The 18,450-nt window shown below is 32.0% G+C and overlaps 2 protein-coding genes across 3 annotated transcripts in view; one reads left to right on the top strand and one right to left on the bottom strand.

The window, feature by feature from the left end:
* Positions 1-1,736: 1,736 nt before the first annotated feature.
* Positions 1,737-18,450, bottom strand: part of LOC111629446 (probable phospholipid-transporting ATPase IIA) — a 139,931-nt gene continuing 123,217 nt past the window's right edge. For both annotated transcript variants that reach the window (XM_023373349.1, XM_023373348.1), the window contains exons 22-26: positions 7,729-7,882; positions 7,196-7,327; positions 4,046-4,154; positions 2,930-3,191; positions 1,737-2,849 (exon numbers count right to left, since the gene is read on the bottom strand). In XM_023373349.1, coding sequence (XP_023229117.1) covers positions 2,716-2,849; positions 2,930-3,191; positions 4,046-4,154; positions 7,196-7,327; positions 7,729-7,882 — 791 coding nt within the window. In that variant the 3' untranslated portion in view covers positions 1,737-2,715. The remainder of the gene's footprint in view (positions 2,850-2,929; positions 3,192-4,045; positions 4,155-7,195; positions 7,328-7,728; positions 7,883-18,450) is intronic.
* On the top strand, positions 12,295-16,646 carry LOC111629445 (uncharacterized protein K02A2.6-like). The gene has a single exon (XM_023373347.1). The coding sequence runs from the start codon at positions 12,465-12,467 to the stop codon at positions 16,497-16,499; it is 4,035 nt and encodes a 1,344-aa protein (XP_023229115.1). The 5' UTR covers positions 12,295-12,464; the 3' UTR covers positions 16,500-16,646.

Here is an 18,450-nt window from a genome sequence, read left to right as displayed (position 1 = left end):
CAATCCAGCTGATTTACCTGAAGAAGAACCCAGAAGGGGTTAAGAAAACGTTTGTTTTGGAAGATTAAACTCTGTACACACCGGTTATAGGTTCAAGTAGGTCATATTTTGCTAAAATTCTTTTAATTCATTAAAAGTTATTACAGGTGACCAAAAGTTAAACAGAACCTATATTAGATTCATTCATCTGTTGCTAAATTAATAAGTGCAACAACGATATTTACTAAGCTTTGTGTGAAGGAAAATAAATCCAAGAATTTTAAAGAAATAAATTATTTCAGAACTGACATTGACACCCTTGGTCAAAAGTTTAGTAACACTTGTGCTTTTCACAAATATGTGGAGAGATTTTATAAGCACCCTGTATTTATAGCATTTTTAGAACTTAAAAATTTTGGTTTTATCCAATATAGACTTTGTGCTTTTAACGAAAACATTAAAAATCTCCTACGTTAATTCACACACAACTGTTTAGCAACACTTAAGCAGAGGTAAAGAATTTTGTAAAATATAATTGATTTATTTACTGTTGTGCAAACAAATGTTAAATTAGCTGATATGCCAATTTTGCATTTATTTTGTTCATCTGTTGCTAAATAAGAATATGGTTCAGTACCAATTGTTTAATTTACTATTTGAACATACTTCTAAAATATTAAAACATGCTCAAATATTCATACTACTTTAAATCTCAATTATTTATTAAAGAAACATTCTAAGAATTTGTGAAAACATTACTAATGAATTATAATCACCATAAAATATTATTTTAATTGTAAAAATTTTAAATAAATAAATAACTAATCCATAACTATACAAGTGCATTAAACACTATATTCTAATAAATTGTGATGGATACATACACTACTTTAATTTAAATCTATGATTCAAACTCTAAATATAACTGGACAAGGATGTTATTATTATTAAAGAACAAATTTTTATTTAAATTTCACAATTTACAACAAACTGGAAAAGATGAAAACTTTATAAATAATTTTTTTTTTCATTTTGTTAAAAATATTTATGAAAAATTATTAATTATTAAGCACGATCACTGTACATGATTTAAAAATTTCCTATTGTTAATAAGGCAATGTTATCACAGAATTAGGAAAAGTCTATTAAAGGAGAATTTTATGTATATATAAAATTTGCGATAAGACAGAAATTTTGCTGTCCAGAAGGGATGGTCTCGGCTAGAGAAAAACTCTCTAAAATATTTCTGATACATTCCTATCGTGCCAATTTATCAATAGTTAATCCAAAATGTAAATTTTGAGTTAACTTCTACCTGTTCTGTGTTGCTACAAGGTCTTTCCGTATCATAATATATGTTAAATTCCAACTTTTTCTGCTTTATTGAAGTTCCTTGGAATGTTTTATTTTAATATCCAAATACTTTTGTGTCTATCCAATATTTGCAGATTTTATATGGGATGTCCCCTACTTATGAACAATTTGACCATATGTCTAAAATTGAATTTTTGTGCAGATTCTGAAGTGATATTACTGGTCAGAGACTGACCAGTAATAAATAATTAATGTGGAGTTATTTCTTTTGCATAAAACCATTTTTTGTTTCTGCACAAGTTCTTATGTTTCTTTGCTGCTGTTGAGGTGCATTGAAGAACAGCATTTTTTTTTTCACTATTGTTTGCAAATTTTATAAACTTTTGGACATATTTTTGAAGTACTAATTGTAAATCTAGCAGTGGAGATAGTTTTATAATGTCAAGTTTAGTTTCCATGGTAATAAATGCAAGAAATGTTGCTCTAAGTGTATTAGGTGTTTCAAATGCAGTTTTTTTTTTACCTAATACTAAGTAGTAGTAGCATAATGTATTCTGTGTACAAATGGACTTTTCATCATAAGTGTATGTAGGGGAGTACATGTAGTTCCTTTAATTTTATCTGTGATAATGAACTGGAAAGTTCAAAAGTGCTCAGATATTAAAATAAGCATTTTTAGGAACTCCATTAAAGAAGAAAAAAGTAGATTTAATAATATAATCATCGAAAACAATTACAGAATATATGTAATAGATACATTTATCGGAATTAGTCTGTCACATAAAATAGTTTTGGTCTCGGTAATTATTGCACAAAATAAAGCAGAAGTTAAAAGTTTATGGCTTATTTTAGAAGGTGTCCTGCCTTTGGTAGTGTGAAAATCATAAAAATTTTTTTGCAAAATGTGGGGGTTTTAATGAATTTATTGTCACTGCAGATGTATACGACAATCTCTGCATTTTGTACTATATATTTATGAGAATATGATATATTATCCATAAAAATCATTTATTTTATGGATTAACTATTAATAAAATTCAATCTAGATTATGTTCAACAAAATATATTAAATATATTCTTTTCATACTTGCATAAATTCACATTTAAGACAATATATTTTTCCTTTTTTTATAAAAAGACATTAACTTTTCCCTGCATTATTTTCAAGCCATCTCCCTGGAAAACATATTCAAATAAAATGATATCTACCCCTTATTAAATACCAATTACAATAACTTCCTGCATAGAAAATTACTTTTAAAAAAATGATAATTTTTGTGATGAATAATGAGAATATTTGTTCAGAAACTTGCTGTTAAGACTGTTTTTTAAAACTAAAATTGAATTAACCGAAAAAGTAACATTTTTACTTGTATAGATAAATATTAGCATTTTTGGTGACTTATTTGTACATCACCCATTTTATGTTAGTTTAGAATAGCTGGGTGGTGCTACTTTCCTGTGCAGGTATTTTAATATATATAATGGCAAACAACTAACTAGTGTTATAACCATCACTTTCCATAAAAACGTCCAAGTCTGAATAAATTGTGTATCTGAAAATTAAAACATTTTCTGTAACTTTTGGACTGATCTTATTTTGGTAATAATTATTTAAAAAGCTGTAAAAACTTACCAAAAAATTCCGGCAACAGTACAAGTGAAAGAATGTATATCGAAAGACTGAAAAATTCTGCCACAATCATTAACCAGTGCCACATTCTGATGGTGAGAGCAACCATTAACAATTCGGTCAGGATGAGTGAGGTAAAACTAATGCTGACGATGTGGATAAATTCATCTTCAAATAATAGCAAAGCACCATACATGATTATAGCACCTTGATAAATACTGATTAACACCCAGATGAAGAATGTTTTGAAGGATAATGAACGACCCTTGAAAAGAAATTAAGAATTAAAAACAAATCAATTGAAATAAATGTTACTTATTTGTATCTAGCAGCATGGGCATCCATAGTCGAGACAAATGGGTCCTTCTCAGGATCAAGTAAAAAAATTCCACAAATTATAAAAGTGATTGAGTGATATGTAACCTTACAATCTCAACTGTGGGATGCTTTGTCTATTATATTTGTATTGATTCCATAACGTACTTGTATTTATTTTGGGATATTTTTCACATCAATAAATTTATTTAATATGTCTCCAAACTTTGCATCCCTCTGGAAAATTTTCTATAGATGCCCATGTCTAACAGATTCAAATTCTATATACTTATAAAGATGACAATAAAAATACATGAATATAATTTGATTCTATACTGAAAAATCAAAGCCACAATATTGATTTTTTTTTTTTTTTTGAGCGAGATAGAGAGATAGAGAGAGAGAATACAAAGGTGACAAACAACTGCTTCAATTGCTGAGTTAATAATTCAAGGTTAATATATAATATTATCATTAGTCTCTAAATATTATCATTAGCCTCTAAATATTAAATTGTAATAGGATAATAACAATGAACCTCCAATATTAAAATCAGTTTCTTGTTAGAGAAAGTTTAACAAGGTATCTTAACAGTTTGAAATTAACCCTTCATTTGATACAGAATATCATAAAAATATGAATTTTAATTGATTCACATATAGTTATGCTTTTATAGTTTGTAAGATTATAACATGAGAAATTTATAAAGTTAATAAAAATGGTTAAACATTTGTAGCTTTATATCAGCTAAAAAAAATTCTTTTATTACTCTTATCTTACTATGAATATTGATAAAATAATTACCTTGGTCAACTCTTTGTACAATTCCGGATACATGATTGCTATCTGAGGAGAAACATCTTTATCTAATACTAATGAAAAGACTGGAAACATTGTGTAAACAGTTGCATAACTGTAAAAAAAAAATATTTAGGTATTTTTGTTTTTCTTTACAGTAAATTTTAACATTATAAATGTTTACAATTACAGCAGATTAATTTATTCTATTCACAGGCATGTCACAAAAGCAATAGATGCCAGCTTACAATGAATATTTAAAATGATTCCTGATAAAATGTTATACAATAATTAAGCAAAGATTAGATGATGATAAAAAATATAATCTTGAGGTGACTATGTATGAATTTATTATATACTAGCAGACCTCGCCACGCGTTGTTGTGGCTCAAAATGTATCTATTATAAATGTATAACACTTCCCCGTGGGGGGGAAATTTTTCGAAAAATTTCTTCTTAGTGTACATTCTCTTGACGTACCCTATTAAGACGCAATCAAAAACGCAAAAACCTGCATCTAAAATAATATAATAGAAGCCAAGTTTTTCACAGTAAGCCTTAATTCTGTCCCTCTCCCCCGTGGGGGAATATCGAAAAATCCCTTCTTAGTGTACATTCTGTTGACATACCCTATTAAAACGCAATCAAAAACGCAAAAAAACCTCATCTAAAATAGTATAAATAGAAGCAGAGTTCTTTACGGTAAGCCTTAATCCTAACCATCTCCCTTCAGTGGGGGGAATTTCGACACGTATATTATATAAAAACACATGCGTATTCGAATGCAGCATTGTATCAAAATGTCAAAGAAATCGGTAGGAAGAAACGAACATTACATTTTTATTTATATAGATAGATAGAAGATGATCTGCTTTAGTTCATTTTCACAGAAAAGCATAATGCCTCACAGAAAAGCGAACTTAGGGCGTCGTACTTGTAGCACCATCTGTTGGACATAAAAGCCTTAACCTAGATTATATTTTTTAATTTATATGAATGTTTATTGGAATAATATACAGCCTATGTCCACCCTAAGGTTCCATTCTAAATATTGGTGAAAGAATTTTTGAAATCAGATGAGTAGTTTCGGAGATTACCTGCTGCAAAGAAACTTACATACATACATACAAACATTACCTCTTTATAATATTAGTATAGATAAACATATCCAAAATCTGCCCACAACAGGATTGAATTCTTTTGTAGCAGATCCTACAAATAGAGAGAGAGAGAGAGAGAGANTTTTTGAAATCAGATGAGTAGTTTCGGAGATTACCTGCTGCAAAGAAACTTACATACATACATACAAACATTACCTCTTTATAATATTAGTATAGATTATTAATTTCTAATATTCTGTTTATAACAACAATTTATCAAGTAATTAAAATTCTTTTCTATTTGCCAGTAAAATATTTTCTAATAATTAAGATTGCACCATTAATACTTAAATAAGACATGCATTAACAAATATGTTTTAATAAAATAAATCCACTAGAAGCTAATATCTTTGTTAATTTTGGCAGAATTAAAAAATCTTCATAGCTGCAGATAAAAGATTACCATAGTTAAGATGTCTGTAAGTACTAACATTACCATGTAGTTTTATCATATGTGATGTTAATTTTACATAAAAAAAATTAACAACATTTGTAAAAGCCACCAGATTTATCTCAAATATCTGTAAAATTCAAACTTATTACATCACACAGCACATTTTCATGAATCTTGGTTACACTGTTGTGATGCACAAGTCTGCTAATAAACGAAGGGTATAAAGCCATATGAATGTAACAGGATCTTTTTATATACTTTGAATACTCCAGAGTTAGTTAGATAGCTTCCAGCCAAGATTTTTGAAGCTATAATATGTATTTTTCATATAAATATGCACACAATATATATCAATATATTAAATAGTTACTTTTTATTTGAAAAAACTGGAGTTAAATAAAATATCCAATATTGGTAATAAATCTTGTAAGATGTGTCTTCTGAATAAGATTAAAATAAATTTCTTTTTATATTGTTTTCTGCTTTGTGCAAAACTTATTTATTTTAATTAAAGAGTAATTAAACACAATACAGTAATACCCCAAACTTACGCGATAGGTGGGACCGAGCGATAACCGAATAAGTCGGGGTATAATTTTGCAATTTGTGTAAAATCCAAGTCAGATGTATGTAAGCTAATAAATGTTCTTGTCTTTTGATTTGTTCACAGTTACAAGAAATCACCACATAGAGTCTCTCAAGTCTCCATAGATATAACAAACACAGAAATAAATAACGCAAAATAAATTGTAGCTATGTGTCGATTCCGCGTGACATATCCGAACATGTAAGCTGAACAATAGTGTGGGGGGGAGTGAGTAATCAAGAGTTGCATGGCGCTAAAACAAAAGACGAATCGACAAGATTTGAAAATCGCGCAACTTTGGGTTCGCGTAAGTTGGGGTAGCGTAAGTCAAGGTATTACTGTATTTTAAAAATTTCAATATACATAATTAGAACTATTGTGAGATTCCATGGGAAAACACACTACAATCAACTTATTTCTTTAAACCACTTAATAGTTTGGTATCTTTCCTTCTAGGTTATTGCTGGAGCCCAGAATTATCTAAGGGTCTACCATATTCTTTGAATAAAAAATTTGTTGTACTATTCTTTGTCAATTTAAGATGACAAACAGAATGTTGATAGTAATGATGCATACAATAATAATATACACAAATATATAACAAATTCAATGGCTTGACAATGTGTAACACTCAATAAATTGGCTTAATAATGATTTTAAACATATTGAAATTTAATTTGTTTGTTTTATGTATTTATTAATATTAAAACTGAATCATATGTCAGAGTAATAAACTGGCTTAACATATTCAAAATTTTCCAATATACAAGATTATATGAAAGTAATCTCAAAGAATCTATTGAATACAACTTTTTAATTAAAATAGAACAGGAACAAAGAGATTAAAAAATACATTTTGAAGTCAATAAAATTAATTTTAACATGTCATTTTTTTTAAACTTAACTTTGAATTCCACATTTTTGATTACAGAATAGTCATGCTATAAAATTATAATAAATTTATAATTTAATCCTGATGACAGTAGTAATAACAATAATCATCAGTATATACTTACCCAACCATTAAAAATCCTTGATATAGAGCAATTGATGAGAAATAAAAAATGGATGAGAAAATTGCTTGCATAATTGAGATAATCAATCCACGATGAATCACAAATTGGCTGAGGGCTGCAGAACGTTTATAGCTATTAAAAAAGGTTGTTCATTTAGACTATAGGATAATCTTACACCAACATCAATACAAATATTGCATTGATTAATAAAACAATTATTTAAGCTCTAGACTTTGCTGCTTGAATCCACAATTTGGAACGTTAATATATCTGCTAGTTGATTAAAAATTTAGAAATTAGGATATAAATTAAGTTACATCAAATTATTAACAAGTAAGAATGGCCGTATATCTTAAAATTTCTGTTACTACTACTAAATTATTTTAATAATTAAACTATTTATTGAATTATGATTAAAGAGATTTGGTTATTGTTTAGCTTTAGATAAATCAAACTTACTTTTTCTATATATTTAATTCTGCTTAAACTTTACATAATATATGTATGTTAGATTTGGGTAAAAAATATTTTACCTCAAACGTCCATGCACAAGAAAAAGTCTGGATATGTGGCTGAACTGAGTTATAGAAAAGTCGGCTGCAAGAGATGCTTGTTTTCCTTCTTTTCCGACTATTCCGATTCCAGCGTCAGCTGCTTGAATCATGCTTACATCATTTCCTCCATCACCTTAAAATAAAAATATATTTATTTACTTGCATTCTCTTCTTTCTCAAATATTAATGATTTATATACATATGTGTGTAGAATTAGAAACATCAAAAGCTTGGTATGGGACTCAGGGATGGAGCAGAAATCCTTTTGTCTTTATGAACAAATAAAGATTTTATCTGTCTATTATTAAATAGCAGTCTTAATGTTTTTACTAATGAAAATAAAATCTTAGTATGATTTTATTTTAATGTAGTATGTTAAAATAAAAATTGTAGTGATTTTCTTTTTAATATAGTATGATTGATTAATTAAATTACATAATGTATAACTTATCCGTATTGTTTGCTTGCACTTTTCACAACAGCTACTGTATAATTATAGTAAAAAATGTCAGCAATTTAAAGTACAGGAATCTCCCATATAACATGCTAGTTACGGTTTTAAAAAAGTGCAGTGTTATGCAAATCCATGCCATACGAAACAAAGAACTAGTACAAAACATAGGGTTAGGTTCCAAAAGTTAGCAAAAGTATACTAATCTTTTTCATGATTAAAAGAAATATGTTTGTTAGTTAATTATTGATTGCTTTAATAATTATAATCAAAAGTATTGCACATTGAAATGAATTTTTTCTTCACTGCTAAACATTATTAAACAAGGATGTTTTCTTTTTGGCAACATATCATCTGAGCTTTCCTGTTGACCTTAATCTCAATTATCAGCAACTTTATTTTTCACATGTTTTTTCATAAAATCTGATATTTTCATTTGCTTATTTGCTTGCATTTGCCTAACTTTAAATTAAAAGTTACTATATAAAAGATTAAATTCTTAATCTATAAAACAAAGCATGATGACAGTCTTTTGGGTTCATTTAGAACACTATCACTGACAACAGCAATACCTGGATTACAGGAAAGCTAGGATAGGAAGCTAAGACAAGGAAGAAGAAAAATTGTACAATCAGTTCTCACTAAAGAAAACCTGGCAAAAGGCACAAAACATTGTCCATGGATTTTGGAATATTGAAATTTTCAAACATGACAATATGCATGCTTGCTTAATTAAAAAAAAATATCGAATGATGGTATTTGTACTCAAAAATTGTGATATTTTGTACGAAGATGACTCCAATTCTCCAACAGTATTAGAGCAAAACTGTGTTGTAGGAATGCTATGTTATACAAGAAATATCTATATTGTAAACTACTGAAACAAATAACAATTGAAACAATGTTTGAAGCTTAAATCACAGGAAGTTGATAAAAAGTGCATATTATTAGCCACATTATTAAGGCCAATAACATATAGAGCTTAAAAATGCCTATTTACCCAAATACAATAACAATAAGCAAAGTTTTATAATCATATTTTAACTTGTACTTTTGTAACTTATTCATTTAATGATACCAAAATTTAATAATATCCATATCTGTGATTACAATAAATGAGTCTCTATGTAGACAATAGCTGCCTTGGAAATTGTATCACCTATGATATACTGTATATCAAAAAGTGTTAAATATTCTAATTTGCATTTCTATTGAAGTGTTATCATTACAATTTGCATTGTAGTTTAGTTCAATGTAGTATTATATGTAATAAATTGCTTCCTTTTATTTTATTCTTGTTTTCTTCTCTATACTGCATATGTTATTTTGCATCGAAGACTTGCCAATACCATTAATAATCACTGTTACACGTTGTATACAATTAGGCCTAAAAAACGTAACATGAAGAGTTATTTCTCATTGAATGGGATCATAACACTTTGTAGGGTTACCTCAAGCCACAATAACAACTTTGCAAAATTCTGTTATAGAATGGATGAGTTTCTTAACATATTTTATACCAAGTTTGATACCAAACTCTTCTAATGCACTCCTGCAGTTGATGTTTATTTTCAGACCTCTTCTCTACTACTTTTTGCCTATAATATGCCAGCAGTTCTCAACAGGGTTGAGACCGGGGCTGTCACCTGACTAGCTTAGGTATCCAATCAGGGACTGTATTCTGGTTATTCTCTCTCATCTCTCACAAGCTGCTTGCTGATTGGCTAATCATTTGTTTACGTTTCAAGAGATCACCGCGTCTCTCCAAACATGATTCTTTTGGACGATGGACAACTTTTTCTCTTGACAATTCTCTCGTTTGTCCAAGATGAGCAGATTTGTCTTTCGACCAGTCTTTTGTTATATCCAATATGGACGACTGGATGCTACTCACACTGTACAATTGTATTAGAGAACATTCTCTATCTCAGGAAAGAATATTTTGAGAAAGAAAATGCTTCTGATTTCTTTCACTCAGAAACACCACTGATTTTTTTTTTTAATTATCCTACATCAATTACTGAACTATCGAATATGATGTTAATCTTACTTAGATAGTTAAAGAGAAATTAGATGGTAATATTTTGAAAAATATCTAAGTACATGCACTTTTCCAACTTAGATTATTAAAATTTTTATTTGTTAAGGGACAAATTGACATTATAATCTGTAAAAACATTATAAAGCAAAAAGCATACATTCGTCAAAATTACATGCTTTATTTGAACACATGCTTTCCTTGCCACATGATCTATGATTACATATTCTGCATTTTCGAAAATTTTACAATTTCACTGGTTAAAATTCTATACCATGTTGCGCACACAGATAACCCAAACATGTATAATCAACCTAGAATTATTGTGACGTCATCAACAAAGACAAGAATGTTAAAAGTAACCAGAATCAGCACTATTTCTGAGAGACGAAATTCATCTCTCATTTTCACATCATTCGTCATTGAAAGAGGAGACAAGAGATAAGTGACCAGAATATGGGCCCTGGTTCACTTGTAGGAACTTTTTTACCTAATAAGCAATTTTTGTATTCGTTTAAGTGAAAATAATGCTAATAAACTGTAGAGAAGGGATACACAATACTTTATTCACTGTCTTGGTATGGTGACAAAGTTGTCCTGGAAGATGCAGGATTTCAGTCACAAAATTGTTCCTTGATTGCAGAGTTGTCCTGGAAGATGCAGGATTTCAGTCACAAAATTGTTCCTTGATTGTTGGAATCAGGGCTGTGGAGTCGTATAAAAATCTACCGACTCCAACTCTCAACTCCAACCAGGGGTGGACTTGTTACCAAAACAGGCCCAGGAATTCTGAAGTCATCATGTGACCACAGAATAAGAGATTCAATAAATAGAGTTCTAATAAAGATAGAACATAGAAACATTTTTATTCCAAAGCTAAAACATTCCTCTAACTAATTACTCAGTCAAAATATAAATATGTATTTGATAATTTTTACTTTCCTGGTTGTTATATATAACAGAGGGAAAGTATAGTGATCAGTCAAAAAATGACCCTTTCCAAATTTTTACGTTTTTGGACTCAGGACACCTTATGATGTCGAGATATGCAAAAGATATGTTTTTTTCTGTATGTATGGATGTTCTGTTTGTGTAGTGCACGATTATGTTCACCCTGTTTGAAGCCTAATAACTTCTGTGATTTTTAAATTGAAGTCAGATGGTTTAACACTGGAGTTATTAATTTAAGCTTCAAAGTGGTTGAACTAAATTGTGCTCCCCTTCATATTCTAACATCTCAGGTGAGAACATATTAACGTAGGCATAGCCAACATACAGCCTGTCTAATAAATTTATGCAGCCTATGATTAATCTTTCAACATTAGCTATTGAAGTCCAAATAGTTTGATGAAAAATTCTGATGCCTAAAAAAACAGGTCAACAACTCACTGTGCATTTAGAGTAAACTCTCCATTACAAATCTCTTAAGTACAGCGTAGAATGTTGGTAAAGCATGATAATATGATAAATGTACAGTAATACCTCGACTTACACGAACCCGGAGTTACGCGATTTTCAAATCTCGCCGATTCGTCTTTTGTTTGAGTGCCATGCAACTCTTGATTACCCACTCCCCCCCACACTATCGTTCAGCTTACATGTTCAGACATGTCGCGTGGAATCGACACATAGCTACAATTTATTTTGTGTTATTTATTTCTGTGTTTGTTTTATCTACGGAGACTTGAGAGTCTCTACTATGTCATCCAAATGAAGTAGAACTGATTCTTCTGCATCAAAGAAGAAAATAAAAACTTTATCTTTGGAATGTAAAGTTAACATTATTAAAGACTTCGATACAAAAATGAAAATTTGTGAATTGGCAAAGAAGTTTGATCTACCGGAATCAATTATAAAAGGTAAAGAAAAATTCTCGAAGCTGCGAAAAATGCTCAATCTTTAAATTCAGGCATCATTCGTAAATGTCACGGTATTATAGCTGAGATGGAAACAATGTTAAAATTATGGTGTGATAATCAAGTAATTGTGAAAAATTGTATAATAATATAATATGTTATACGTATGTATTATCTGTAATATGTATTGTATTAAAATGTTAAAATGTAAAATATTAGTGAGTCTGCCAGGTGGCGATCGTTGCTGATGCATCACGGGAACGGTACCTGAGCGCTCACTTTGGTTGTAACCTCGAGACAATAAACATAACATGGCGCAGTCGACAAACGTTTAGAGAAAGACGAAAGATTCTCCCGTACTGGATTCAACATGTCCACGTTTCAAAATCTTCCTCCTCCAAAACCAATGTTGGTAGAAGGTGACTTAGGAACGAATTGGAAGAAATTTAAGAAAAGTTACCTACTTTATTCGACGGCGACCGAACTCACGACGAAGAACAATGAAACTCAAGCCGCCATCTTGCTCCATTGTTTAGGAGAAGAAGCACTAGAAATTTTTGAAACATTAGAACTTAGTGAGGAAGAAGCGAAACAGCCGAATGTAATTCTAGAAAAACTCGAGTTGTATTTTATTCCGAAAAGCAACCAAAGTGTTGAGAGTCACAAGTTCAACACTCGTGTGCAAGGACTGAGCGAAGCCTTTGACGATTTTTTAGCAGACTTACGTAAGCTATCGATAAATTGTGAATTTGGGAATTTACGAGATCGATTATTAAGAGATAGAATTGTGAGTGGTATTCGTGATCAGAAGGTAAAGGAACGTCTACTGCGAGAAACGGAGCTATCATTAACAAAGGCAATCGACATATGCAGAGCCGCCGAACAGACAGAGAGTCACATTAAACTCTTGTCGAATCAACCAAAGAATATAGAAGTCAACGTGATAAAAGGAAAATCAAGAGAACGTCTCAATGAGTCACGTGATCAGGAAAATAGGTCGCGTGCAGAAACAAAGAACCATCGAACACAGAACAATCGTCGTGCATATCAAAGACCGGAAAATAAGTTCCAAGGAAGACAACGGAATTGCGGGAGATGTGGTTACAGACATAATCAACCGAACTGTCCGGCAATGGGCAAACAGTGTAATAAATGCAAGGAATACAATCATTTTGCGAAAGTGTGTCGAAATAACATGATAAATGTACTGGAAATGGCGCCAGAGAGTACAAACGACTATGTATTGGCGTCACTGGAAAGCAGAGGTAAGAATCTTGAACTAGACTGGTCAGAGACTTTAAGAATTTTAGATTGTCATAAAACTGTTAGTTTTAAGATAGATACTGGTGCACACGTTAATGTAATCCCTGCATACATTTTTGAGACTCTTAATCTAAGAAGACTGCTAAAGAAAACGAATATCACAATTTTGAATTACGGTGGAAATAGATTAAATGTGCTAGGAGCGTGTGATTTAACAGTACGAACTAAGGATAAAGTTAAGGAACTTTTGAATTTTATAATAGTCAAGACAACTGACCAAGCAGCACCTATTTTAGGACTCGAGAGTATTCAGAAACTAAATTTACTACAGAGAAATCGAAATATCTTAGAAATAAAAATGGAAAGTGACTATTTTACTAAATACAGGAATGTATTTGAAGGCATAGGCAGGATCAAAATAAAACCCTGTGAATTTAAATTAAAGGATGACTACAAGGCTGTGGTAGTTCCTACACGTCGAGTACCATTTAACTTAATGAATCCATTAAAGAAAGAATTAACGAGAATGATAAATGATGGAATCATATGCAGCATAGATGAACCGACCGAGTTTGTAAACCCAATTGTTCTAGTTCGCAAACCTGATGGATCCCTGAGAATATGTTTAGATCCACAGAATTTGAATCACTCAATAATGAGAGAACATTTTGAAATACCGACCTTTGAGGAAATCACAAGGGATATGGCAGGTTCCAAATTTTTCTCTATCCTAGATGCAAACAAGGGATTTTGGCAGATTGAACTGGCAGATAGCTCATCAAAATTAACAACCTTTAGTACACCTTTTGGGAGATATAGATTTCTGCGACTACCCTTTGGATTGACTAATGCTCCTGAGATCTTTCACAAAACGTTTACAGAAATTTTTGCTCATATCGAAGGAGTCAAGATTTACATTGATGATCTTATCATTCATGCAAAGGACTCAGAAGAACATGATAGAATCTTAGAATTGGTTCTGAAGACAGCTGAAGAAAAGGGGATTAGGTTCAATAAGGATAAGTGCAAATTTAAACTAAAGGAAGTCAAATATGTGGGACACATCTTGTCAGAAGATGGTATTAGAATTGATCCAGATAAAGTCGAAGCAATCAAACGCATCCCAAAGCCAACAGGTTTAAAAGAACTTAATCGATTCATGGGCATGATAACTTATGTGGCAAAATTTATACCGAATTTAGCTAGTCATACTGCAAAATTAAGGACTTTACTGAAACAGGATTGTTTGTGGCAATGGACTGAGCAACATGATAAGGAATTTTTGAAGCTAAAGAATCTTTTGAGCAGCACCCCAGTCTTACAATTTTATGATAAAGATAAACCACTAGTACTCTCAGTGGATAGTTCAAAAGATGGAATGGGAGCTGTACTACTTCAGGAAGGTGCTCCGGTGGCTTATGCATCAAAGACACTCACAGAGACCCAGAAAAATTATGCGCAAATTGAAAAAGAAGCACTGGCAATAGTGTTTGGCTGCCAGCGTTTTCACCAGTATGTGTATGGTCGTGAAATTATAGTTGAGAGTGACCATAAACCGTTAGAGGCAATTTTTCAAAAGCCACTAAATAAATGTCCACTACGCCTTCAGAGATTAAGGATAACCTTACAAAATTATAACTTTAGAGTAAAATACAGACCAGGATCACAACTTGTGTTGGCTGATGCCCTTTCTCGAGCTAGCTATGTGGACAAGAATTTTGATGTGATGGAATCTGATGTTGAAGCTCAAGTTAACCTTATCAATTACTGTAGCATTACTCCAAAGAAATTTGAAAAACTTCGGCATGAAACAAAAAGAGATAAAGAGTTACAGTCACTGATTAATATAATAAAGGAAGGTTGGCCAGAACAGAAAAACATGATAGATCCACTAGTCAAACCATATTGGAAGTTTCGTGAAGACCTGAGTGAGGTGAGAGGCATAGTATGTAAAGGTGAACAAATAGTTATTCCCAAGAGCATGAGAGCAGAGACAATTGATAGACTACATTATAATCACATGGGAATCAGTAAAACATTATGGAGAGCAAAAGAACATGTCTTTTGGCCGTTCATGGAAAAAGAAATAATTGATGTTGTCAGGAACTGTCCAGCATGTCTAAAGTATCAAAATTCAAATCCGAAAGAAACGCTTATTAACAGAGAACTGTCCACAAGACCGTGGGAAATTGTCACAACTGATATCTGTCATTTATTTGGTAAAGACTATCTACTAGTAGTAGATACATTTTCACGATTCCCAGAAGTTTATTGTATGAATCAGAACACCACTCATTCCAGAATAGTTGAAGCTATGAAATCGATATTTTCCAGACATGGCAAGCCAGAAATTATATACTCAGGTAATGATACCCAGTTTGTAAACAAACATTTTCAACAATTTCTAGAACACTGGGAAATAACACATAAGACAAGCTCTCCACGAAACCCTCAGTCTAATGGTTTTATTGAACGGCATGTGCAGACTATCAAAAAATTACTTAAGAAAGCAGTCTATGACTCAAAGGACATTTATCTGACCTTGTTGGAATACAGAAATACACCTTTAGGTCGAGGTATTCCATCCCCAGCACAACTTCTTTATGGTCGTAGGTTGCGAGGGCAAGTGCCCACAAGGAATAATCTCTTGAAACCCAGAATAGTTGTAGACAAATTTAGAAAAAACCATTTGCAAAGACAACAAATACAGAAACACTATTTCGACAGAAATGCTAGAGACCTAACAGCATTGAATCCACATGACCGAGTGATGATCCAAATTGATAAAAGAAACTGGGAGCCTGGTGAAATAATAGAAATAGACAGATATCGACCAAGATCTTATATTGTGCGCATAGACAAAGACAGTAAATACTTCATTCGTAACCGAAGATTTTTAAGGAAGTTCGATGTGAATAGATTTAGAAACATACAGAATCATTCAGGCGAATTGTTGGATCAACCAAGTGAGGAAGAACAGGCCAGTGAACAAGGAGAAAACATGGATAGTGGTAGTGAGGAAAAGGACACAGAGAATGAGCAGTTGGAAAATCAGGAGGTGAGCGGCAATGAGGCTACAGACTTGACAACTCGATCAGGCCGGGTGATCCGTAGGCCATCGCGTTTCAAAGACTTTGTGTAAGAAAGGGAGATGTAATATGTATTGTATTAAAATGTTAAAATGTAAAATATTAGTGAGTCCGCCAGGTGGCGATCGTTGCTGATGCATCACGGGAACGGTACCTGAGCGCTCACTTTAGTTGTAACCTCGAGACAATAAACATAACATTACCTAAGATTTTATTAATCATTTTTTTCTAAATTATTGCTTTTTTTAGTCTCCGGTCCCAATTAAAAATTATTTGTATGTATTTATATGCGAAATTATACCCCGACTTACGCGAATTCGACTTACGCGGTTATCGCTCGGTCCCACCTATCGCATAAGTTCGGGGTACAGTAGAACCTCGAAAACTCGGCCTAATGTAAACCGAAGGGTGGCCGAGTTTGTGAAAATGCCGGGTTATCGGGAATGGGGTTAAAAAAAATAAGTACGAGTGTTTCCTCAGAAAATACTGTACTGTACTTGTATGTATTGTTTACTTGAGAATATAACAGAGAATAAACTGCCCAAATATCCTTAAACAAAGGAAAACTACGTACTTTATGAAGGCATAGAGCCTTTACTGCATGAAAATGAAAATTAATGAATACACTATGTACAGCAATTTACCTGATAAGACAGACCTCAGAAAAATACTTTATGAGAGCTTTTATACTTTTATAAAGCTGTCTATAATGAAAATTAATTAACTAAGGATTATCTTGCCCTGCCAGGGTGTGGCCGAGTTATCCGGAGTGCCGGGTTATCGAGAGCCAAGTTTTCGAGGTTCTACTGTATTACTGTATCTGTAATCTCTATGTACAATTTAGTCTCTACGGGGTGACATCACAATGAGATCTCACACCACCTCAAAATCTTCCTAGGGCAGCCTCTGGTTCGGCCCATGAAAAAGTTTTCCAATTCGGCCCGGGGCAAAAACTGTTGGCCACCTCTTTATTAACGGGTTTTACTGTACTATTATAAAATGACAAAATGCTTAATTTTGAGGGTAGAGACAGGTTTTATAAAAAATTGTAAATGTTAATAATGAGTAAAATAGTTAAGTCCAACCACACTGGAGATATGACACATGACTTCTTCTATGTCTCCATCCTGTCTACCTTTAATTAAGAACCAAAATTTAATAGCATTAATGCCCCTTTATACAAAGCTACTGTGCCAAATTTAGTTTCTTAACTAAATTTACTCATTCTAAGATATTGTTTAATATCTCAGAACAGAAAATAAAGAAATTAAACAAATTTGACACCAATACACATACACACAAATTTTCTCCCTTTATTTGACATTTTTGGGTTCAGGAGGTCTCCGAATGTGTAGATTTGCAAAAAAAACTCAGAGGGCCAAATTTGACATGATTCCAATACTTTTCCATAACAAGTTGGGAAGTAAAAAGGAGTCAGAGTCGGAGGATTTTTGACGACTCCTACTCCAACTCTGACTAAAACACCAAAATTCCACAACCCCAACTCTGACTCCACAGCCCTGGTTGGAATTTACTTGGCAGATAAGATTTTTTGACACAGTATGTATTTGCAGAGCAAGTTTATAAAGCATAGTCTGCCATTGCTTTCACTGGATGCATGTTCCCATACCAATTGACTCTCCAGAAACTTTACAGTCTCCTCAAGCAAGCACTGTTATATGCCTCATCTTTTCTACATCTTACAGCAAAACCTATATTAGATAGGTTTTGCTGTCAATAGGTTTTGCTGTCAGATTTGTGCAGGTTAAATTTGGATTCACTCGAAAACATAACAGAATCCCACATGTCAATGATCCAGTCCACATGTTGTTTAGTCCAGATAAGCCATTGTCTGCACATTTTAATCCTCATTTATGGCTTTTTACATGAATGGTAAGCTTTTAAATCCATGTTGCACAATGTCATGCAGTTCATGCATTCACTTTTCTCAACTCTTTCCACTTATTCCTTAGTTTGGAAGAACAAATAGTGCATTCTTGCACA

Source organism: Centruroides sculpturatus, unplaced genomic scaffold (genome assembly GCF_000671375.1).
Source record: "Centruroides sculpturatus isolate CEXI.00-Female unplaced genomic scaffold, Cexi_2.0 scaffold85, whole genome shotgun sequence".
In the NCBI taxonomy this organism is placed as follows: domain Eukaryota; kingdom Metazoa; phylum Arthropoda; class Arachnida; order Scorpiones; family Buthidae; genus Centruroides; species Centruroides sculpturatus.
Note: the sequence above shows the minus strand (reverse complement) of the source record. Positions and strands in the feature narration are given on the sequence as shown.